General features: G+C 39.1%; 2 protein-coding genes across 2 annotated transcripts; both read right to left on the bottom strand.

Annotated features, from left to right (window-relative positions):
- Positions 1-6,188: 6,188 nt before the first annotated feature.
- On the bottom strand, positions 6,189-6,611 carry MELLADRAFT_123525 (uncharacterized protein; the record flags this gene model as incomplete). Its single annotated transcript, XM_007411891.1, has 2 exons — positions 6,189-6,307; positions 6,401-6,611. The coding sequence occupies 2 exons, from the start codon at positions 6,609-6,611 to the stop codon at positions 6,189-6,191; spliced, it is 330 nt and encodes a 109-aa protein (XP_007411953.1).
- Positions 6,612-8,437: 1,826 nt separating this feature from the next.
- MELLADRAFT_108115 (uncharacterized protein) lies at positions 8,438-8,878 on the bottom strand (the record flags this gene model as incomplete). Its single annotated transcript, XM_007411890.1, has 2 exons — positions 8,438-8,589; positions 8,689-8,878. The coding sequence occupies 2 exons, from the start codon at positions 8,876-8,878 to the stop codon at positions 8,438-8,440; spliced, it is 342 nt and encodes a 113-aa protein (XP_007411952.1).
- Between the last annotated feature and the right edge of the window lie 612 nt (positions 8,879-9,490).

Here is a 9,490-nt window from a genome sequence, read left to right on the forward strand (position 1 = left end):
CAAGTTTAAGGTCTAGGTGCCGGAGATAGTGCCCAATTGGTATTGATAGCAAGTTTAAGGTCTAGGAAGATGAATAAAAGCAAAGTGGTGTAGTTGTTGAATGATAATGTGATAAGATGATGGTTCTCAATTTGGTTGGATTTCAGGGTCTATATGGTGTGAACCTTGGAAATCTTTGGACTACAAGTTTGCACAAATTGTGGTTCTATGATTACATTAACTACAGTAACACAGCTACTATTAGGTTATAAGTATATTCCACTTGTCACATATGTGTTACGGCTGTGAAAATGCTAAATCATATGTACCTTGACCCTTGAAACTGATCCTTGAGTTGTCATTGCTATTTTTAAGGTTTGTATTATAATATGTTGCCCATTGGTACTCTGGTTTAGTATTCAGGTCTGACACCTTGCCCCAGTCAGGGTTTGTGAAGAGAAGAGAACCCAACGTGGAGCCTGGGTTAATTGAGAGTAAGAAGAGTCCACTTGTCTAAAGCCATACATCCTTAGAGCATCCGCAATTGTGGCATTAATTCATTGGAATAGCTAAGTATCTAGCCTGAAGATTTCAAAAGTTTCACAACAGTGAAACTCTAAGAAATCTTTAGTTAACCTTGCAACAAAAAAATTGCTAGGCTTGGGCAAAGTTATCCCAGCCTACTGACTGTGTTACCTAACTCTGTGCTCTTGAAAACTCAACACTGCACTATCCACACATTGCCCATTGCCTCCTACTCACTCACCAACCTTGAAGTTTCAGATGGATCAACCACCAGCTCAGCCTCAACCACCTTATACCACCCAATCAAATAGATCATAAACAAGTAGCAAACAAGGATCAATTTTATTTTCTTTATCTTTCTCATTGAGTACAATACAAGTAGGGAACCAGAAATTGTTTTGTTTTGTTTATCTTTTCTTTAGATGATAAAAAAGTAAGAAACATGCAGTACTTTCATCTTCTTTATTTTCTTGATGGATTGTATCTAATTCCACTTGATACATTATACACAGGTAGGAAGGAAACATGAAATGAACTGGGCATCTTAAAGAATTGCAAGCTAGATATTTGAGGATCAAGTTGAGTTGAATGTATTTCAACATCATGCTGTGATTGACAATTGATGATTATTCAATCCTTTTCACCTCAGTCTTCAACTACTTTTCTGCTTGGTCAATAATCTGCACATAAAAAGAGTTTTTTGCCAAAACAACATGAAAGATAAAGTCAATTTAGCTCTATCCCGGTGCTAGCCCCTGTGGAACCAGGCTTCAAAGTGTGGGTTGAGTGTTAACTAATAAACCCTTGATGCCAACAACTGTGGAATTTGTCAACAAATTAGTTGACCCTGGCTCAAGATTATAAATTTGGGTTAACTAACTCCAAATTTAACACAAACACTTGTGGATGCTCTTACAGGTACAAAAATGAAGGCCCGTGCCAAAGCCCTTGTCAAGTGCACAAACCCTGTCAATCCCAAGAGTCTCCTTGAACAACAAAAACTCAAGAACATTGAAAAACTGCCAAGGATCTCAAACTGGTCACTGGTAAGTTGTCAAGTTTGCTATCCAACAGCCCTCTGAAGCAGTAGCCACAACTCTGAACAGAAAGAAAATAACCTCAATGAAATTTTGCAGGACCAATGACAAGGCCACCACAGATACATTACCGGTATTGTATTGGCAATACCAGCACTGTAGCCGGCTACACATTACCACAAACTTGACTTTTGAATATTGTATACGGCTCCGGTTTTGATACCCAGAACCGTAATGTCTCTAACAATACCTATTCCAAGGTATGCGAGGTACCGTATCACACAAAACAGAGTGATACGGTACAATACCATATTGTCAGATTTGCTGACAATACATTTGCTGACAATATGGTATGGTATTGTATTGTAGGCAATGGGGCAGGGTATGGTGCCGTTGTGAATGATCCAATGCAGAAAGGCTCACCTTGGAAAGGGGATAGATGACTTACCAATTGGTCCATGTATGATTTCATGAGCAGAAGGGTCAATTCATCTTGTAGCCGTCCTGGGGTTACAGTTCTAGTACTGTAGCCTAATCCAGATACTGGAAAAACAGGGTATCTGGTATTGTACTGGAGGCCGATGTAGAACTTATAACCCAACAAGGGTTATACAGAGCTGGAAGAGGATAATCTACTAATAAAGTGACTAGTAGAAGTTGTCTGAGACTGCTCTTCTAAAACAACACAATCAGGAAAAGGCGCTGTTGTATTGAGTACTGATAAGGCACCAGAGAAATATAACTTTCACACATATTGGTAACTTCAAAAGCACAATTTTTATTACTATCAACACTGCTATAGTGTTATTCCCAAATGATCACTGAAAAAAATAAGCAATATCTTTATGATATTATTCCCAATAAGTCTTTTTGAATGCAATACTAAAGTAAATTTCTCTTTATAGCTATAATAAAGGGCGTATTTAAGTGACCAGGTACTATTAAAATAAGTTTATATGATGATAAACAAAATAATAACTGCGTAAATGATAAAGAAAAAAGGGGAACCACAGTCCAGAATCATCTCAAAGTATATTTAACAATGTCCTCCAACTCTTACAATGGTCAACAGCCTCAAAACCAATCAAATCTGCCCAAAAATCCCTGAAAACCCTATGATGACGCAATGTAATGATTTTGTTACTAATAAATGATGTAATCTTCACAGCTAAAAGTGATCAATGACGCAATAATATGATGTACAACACTTCTTATGATGAACACAGGTGATTTTTTCCTTGTAAACTAGCTGAAAACCAAATTTTGAGATTACAAATGTTTTCAGATGAAGTCCAATTTTTGATTACTAAAGTTAATCGTGTAGCCCCCGTGTTACTGATCATTTATAACCCCCATATGACCTATTTCTGATGAGTGATGAGTAAGATGTTGAGTTGTGAAGTTAAGGTTTTTAGTGTTACATGTTGACTTGTGACTGTAAATTTGAGATTCACACCAATTTCTTATTTTCCTTGTATCTTTTTTCATACACCTCCTCTACTAGTGACTTAAAGTTTGTACATTATGTAATCCACTCTTCTTTGTTGAATGAGCTATCTACCAACCTAATCTGACGTCATTTGACATATGTAATTAGCTGAAAACCTTCATTTTCAACAAAATTCACCCATTTTCTTCACTTTTCACAGCTGCTACAGTTGAACCACACTCCCAGCAAAAGGTAATTTTCCCAAGGAAAAAATGATTACATTTAATACATTTTCAATCAAAAATGCTCATTTAATGCTGAATAATGCTGATTTAATGCTGATTTAATGCTGATTTAATGCTGATCAAATGCATTTTCAATCATTTTTTGCTCTAAATGCATTCATTTTTTACTTGGGAAAATTACTTTATGCTGGTAGTGCCAGTCTAGTGTCAACCACGACCGCTTGGCAAAAACAAAATTTTGTTACAGAAATTTATACACATGACTCATACTGATAAACATCATGTAATACATCATTTTTGGGCTTATTACACGGTGTTATTGTCAGGAATGACTTGAAAAGTTGATCTGATGGGCCAATTCTTTTTTAAAAAAACTTTTTTTTCCAAAACCTCAGTATTTGGGTCTAGGTACCTTAAGGGGCCTAATATTAAGTACGTAGGGACTTAACTTAAGTACTTAAGTACTCAACCTAAGTACTTAAGTACATAATTTAAATACTTAAGTGCTCAAGTCTGATATTGTGGAGGGCCTCCAAGGTATTCTGGAGGCGCCAAAATTTGGGTCTTGGGGCAGGCCTGGGGTTGAGACTAGCCTGGTTCAACTGTACTCTCTTTTACTTGCTCATGTAATATGAAATCATCCTCTATAGCCTTGAAAATCCCGGAAAATCCTCTTGGCAACCTTAAATTTCACTATTACCACCATTACATATGCAAACTACACATATACCCCTTGTTTACCAACTTTGAAAAAGTACCTTTTCTCTAATAACTTCTGTTTCTCCTTATCAAACTTCAAGATTCAAATTGTTACAATATAACATAATGTTGTTCTTTCATGTTCTAACCTCATAAAACCCATAACTCTATTATTAATACCCCAAAAACCATTTTCCAACCTTTGTACGTATATTTTTGAATTTTTCTTATGTTTTTCTTTCTTTCTTTTTGTAAGAAGTTTGTGAATGAACTTTAATGATCTTAATAAGCAATTTGAAATAAAACAATGTAATGTTAACCCAATGACCAATACATAAGCCCATAAGAGCTTCAATTGATCTAAAAACTTCCATTTCAAGATTTTCTTCCCTGCTAAACTTTTCTGGCAAACTGGTAAACTGCTAATAATGAATTTTTTTGATTGATCCCATAAATTGATCACCACACCAAGTACAACACTAAATACTGTACCCTGATTGGTGATACTGCCAGAAATCATCTTGGGTATTTTAGCCGTAGCCCGGCTACAATACTCAGGGTACAATACCCAAGTGATCAGATATGGTGCCACACAATACCAATACTGGCATTGTATCTGTGGCGGCCTTACTATTGAGACAAGGTCCCATATGCCTTGCCTTGTCTCAATATGTTGAGTTACCTCCTAAAATCTCACCTCACTCCCACTTTAGCCTTGTTCTAGCCAACATCAAATTGTCACCCAATCAATAGAACTAACGGTGTCAACTGCATGCACCACCTCTTCCTTGAATTACTTTGCTTCTCATCCTATTACAAACTCTCATTCAAAGGTGCTTGTTGAAGACTACAACTGTCTTTCCTCAAATTATCAAAATCCTGTTATCTGCTCTTCCAATTACAACATTTACACTATCAAGCTTCCAAACACATAGATAATCAAAGCCTACAACTGCCTTGTCCTCAAATGATCAAATTCTATTCTCTGCTTTTTAAATTAAGAGACTCACTCTATCATGCTTCTAAACCCATAGGTTCTTCCTTGCCCCTTTGGTCAAACATCAATTGTCCTTGATTCCCACCTTTCCTTCTCACTTGAGTTTGATTATCACTTTTCCTTGCAATTAAAATAGATTTAGGATACACAACATTCACATGATTTGATTGCCAGTGCATGAAACATGATAGGCCAAGCAATAAAGCAAGCAAGCAATATGTGGCATGTACATACATACATACCAACCTGATGGATTTGCAAATAGGTGGGATTCCTGTGCTTGTCCATTGGGGTAAGACAATGTTGGGTATTCCACCTTACCTGGGCAATTGTACACCAGGGGGTAAGGGCCTCAGCACCAGACCTTGTAAAAAGTTAAATACAGGTTGTTTTACAAACCCATGAGCACAAATCCAAGGCACCGGACCTTGAAAACAACCTGTTTGGTTTACACAACATGTAAATCGTGACCCTGCCTGTCCATAAATGGCCAGCAGTGTATAATCCAAAAATCACCCAAACCAACCAAACTACCAAAATTAACCTACCAATATCAATGTATGAAGTCTTACAGTCAAACAACAAACTTGCACAACATATCTCAATCACATGCAAAGCAACCACACGGTCATTCTCATATCCCATATCATCTGGGGTGGGCAATGTATGATTTGGACTTTTGTACATTTGCAACACCTTGCTTTTGCCAAAATTTTACAAGGTTCCCGGAAAGTAGGCATACACCGTCTTTCCTGTCAACTCTGTGTCATACAGCAAACAAATTGTGTCCCATTTTACAAGGTCCGGTGCTGATGCTCTTAGTGGATGTTGGAAACTATTGCTCACAAGAAAGTGACGCTAATCACAGGAATTTCATCAACAAATGCTGGGCAAAACACGCGACGGAAGTCAGTCGGCCAAATGGCAATTAACAAGAGTGTGTGTGGAATGTTTGTAATTTGGCAAGAGAAGAAACAAAGTAGAGCTGTGGTTCACAATACTTGACGCAATGAAAAGGTGGAATATCTGGCCTATCAGTGTGGCAACTTTCTTTACTGATTTGTATCTTGTCATACAATGAACATGTCAGAATCATCTGGCTGCTACGGAGTCTATAATAGAACCACACATTGGGTCAGCCTGGCTGCCTGCCTGCCCACGGGAGGCCCGACAGGTGTACAAAGGGGCGAAAGCTTCATTTCAAATTTGCTTACGTCGTCAGATGCCAAAGACTTTTGTTTGCAAACCCGTACGTAGACGGGAAGACGGACTCATTACTAGGTTCTCTCTGATATACTAATTGCTTTTATCTCATCATTAACCCAGCTTGCCAACATCTCCCTAGTTACCACGGCGTTATCATTGGGCTCATACAACCGTCTTAAGTTGTCAAATGCTGTAATTGAGAATGCAATACGTCACAAGGATTTCTATCAGAGGAATTTTGGATTTGTGAAAATATCCGAGTTGAGAAAGTTGAAGCACATACTAGGTCCACTGAACGGTGCGTCAGCATTCAGCCACTCGTTAACTCTAGACAATTTGGAGCCTAGCAACGAATTGAATGATACTTTGTCTGATGCCTTCCTAGAATTGATGGCTATCACTATCCGATCTCCAGCCCTTGCAGGCGATATCCAAGCCACGACGAAGATGGGTGCAAAGACCAAAAAGCAAGCTAAGAACATTCGCATTTTCATCTTTTAATTATTCCCAGGCGAGTGTATTTGAAATTTTATGATAGAGAATGACTTGAGGGAAAGTGATTAATGATTTGGTCTCGAAAAGAGCGTTTGCTGGTGAGTTTTACTGAGTGATAATGATGAATTTCAAGGAAAACAAGCTGAGAAATGAGGAAGTGGGAGGATCATGCCCCTTTTCAGCAGTATTTATACCCTTTCCTGACATTTGGTCATCAGATGCCAAGTCGCGTCAAGCTACCGGCACTATCGCGGTGTTCGCACTACCCCCAATATGAGACCATACCCCTCTCCAGGGGACTAATTCTCTGTCGAAATTTTCACGGATTTAAACGCTAGCTATACTAGTCGTTTTAAGGTTGAGCAACTATGTATAAGCTAGATCATCCAATATGAGACTTCACCATCAGTCTCAAGTTAGGCGAAGTTTTATGTGAGGTAGTTTACTTCAATCTCGAGATGTTTTCGCGTAAAAAACATTGTCCGAGTATGTCATAAGCTCGAGAGCGGAGAAGGCAGGAGAAAAACAAGTGTGACATTATTGTCTGACTTGCAATGTGACTAAAAATTTTTCATTTGCAGTGTGTATCATTTCAAGTTTCTTATCGAATGAGGTATTCTATTTTCCAGAAGATCAGGATCTTGCAAGAGTGCTAGTTCTGACGGGTCTCGTTCAAAATTATAGTTCGAGACATTCCACCACAATAGTCATCACGCCAAGGCTAAAGCGACACGTATCACATAGCTCCACGAATCAGCTAATGAGATCATGAAAAAGTCTCCTCTGGTTGAATCATTGCTAATCTTCCAGAATCTTTTAGTGCTCGAGAGGGCAAAAGGGTGTCCGTTCATTTCATCATGGCATGGATGACATGAGCTATGGATGTTACTGTTAGGAAGACATCACAAGACCAAATCATTCCGAGACCGTGCTTGTTGAGTTGGACATGCTCCAAATAGGAAAGAGTTCAAGATGAACAAGAACTCGTCTTTGAGAATGCAAGAAATTATGAAGCATCGGGTCAAAAGGTCAGATATGAGGGGAGAAGATAGAAAGACTGAGAAAATGGACACATAGAATCGAAAAACGGAATGCATATGCGGGGGTTCCCGTCCTCAGGGTCCGCTGACTCCCCACTCATTGGCCCTTTTACAATTACCTGAAAATCAGCATATCGATTTCTTTTTAGGAATCAGTTGAAGTTTCTTAGTAACTGGAGTTATTCGAGACACTGGCAAACCCAGAACTAGTGATATCATACTCTCAAGGCATTGGATTCGGAATTTTGACAACAGTATTGAGGATTAGGATATGAATCTCATGGATGTCTAGAAAAAGTCGAGGCGCGAATTCCAAGTCTGGGTGGACGATATAGATTGGGATTTGGAATTGGGGATGATGAGTTGTGCATGTAGATTTGTATGCAAATTGTCCTGTCTGGTGTAGCAAAATTCCAAAGCCTCTTCCGATCCTAGTTTTATTATAAGGTCACCTCACGTCTCATAACATGCAGAGTTTGTAAAATTTGAAGTGAAAAATGAATGCAAATCATGCAAAGAACGACCAGCTCAGTTTCAAAACTGTCATACATAAGTGAGATCATATCAACCTCAATCATGTTGGTTGAAAGCTAAATGACGCATGGTCTGTGTTGTATATATAGTAGACGTCATATTATTCGTTTCCTCCTCATTGAAAAAAAATAACAATATTCCACATCGTTCAGATCATGCTCTCGAATATCTCAGCTCGGTACTAATCAGGAGCTGATCGCCCTGATATTCGTCTGAGGAGTCCATGAGTCGCAGAGCCTCGCCCAGCTCTTTTATCTCGTTTTTGACCCGGATGGTGGATTGCGTTGCAACTTATGAATGTCTGTTAGCTTGAAATCGATCCAGTTGACCAACACCTTGCTAGATATTGGAGCGCGGTGGACGCCAAATTCTTTTACATAAGAATCTTTCAAATTTTCAAAATCTGTGACCGAAAATAGGTCATAAGAAAACGTAGTTGATAAACGTTAACTCTGTGAATGGCATCCAATATCCTTGTCAATGAGTTAAATGAAGCGCATACCCTCTCCTTCTGCTTTTGCATCGCCTTCGAGCCACTTGACTACGTGATTGGCATCTTCTTTGCCGAGTAGCTTCTCGAATCCGTATGGGTTGGATGCCTTTTTCCTATTGATTTCCTCAATCACTTCCCATATGGATCCTATCACGAAGAGGGGTGCGAAGATCGAAAGGCAAAATAAGAAGAGTCTCATGTTTTTAATGAATTATTTGATCTTGTAAAGGCACAATTATGAAGTCTTGAAGCGATTTGAGCCTAAGCGAACGTGGTAGATGATTTATTATAAGGTGAGTAGTAGTAGTACGAGGTCGGGATTCTCACTGAGTAAAGACAGCAGAAATTTGGACTGTGGAGTGAAGATAGCCTTAGGCATGCTGTCTGTCAGCGGTACTTTTGCAGTTGGGCATCAGTTGATCGTAGGTGCCATTGTGATACTCGCACTAAACCCAAGATGAGACCACGCCTCCCAAACATTCAAGCAGAGCGTCAAGAGACTGATACGTTGTCTGAAAATCAATGTTAGAAGCTACCTCATGGCCCAAGTGCAATGTACACATTCGAAGGTGGTCGACCTTTGTCGACTACATGAATCGATCAAATTGGCGAGGATTTGGCGTCACTTTATCGAAGCCACCCTTCGCGTGATGTAAGTCCCCTCGAGGTTTTCACTGCAAAACACAAGGAATTTCCAAAAACCCAAAATAAGGAATCCATCTTAAAAAAGATGCACGCACCACTCTGCAGCCAGCCTGCAAACACAATCAGCCAGGTCATCACCTGGCCAGCAACTGCTCAAATCCATCTG

This window comes from Melampsora larici-populina, assembly GCF_000204055.1.
Source record: "Melampsora larici-populina 98AG31 unplaced genomic scaffold MELLAscaffold_27, whole genome shotgun sequence".
In the NCBI taxonomy this organism is placed as follows: Eukaryota; Fungi; Basidiomycota; class Pucciniomycetes; order Pucciniales; family Melampsoraceae; genus Melampsora; species Melampsora laricis-populina.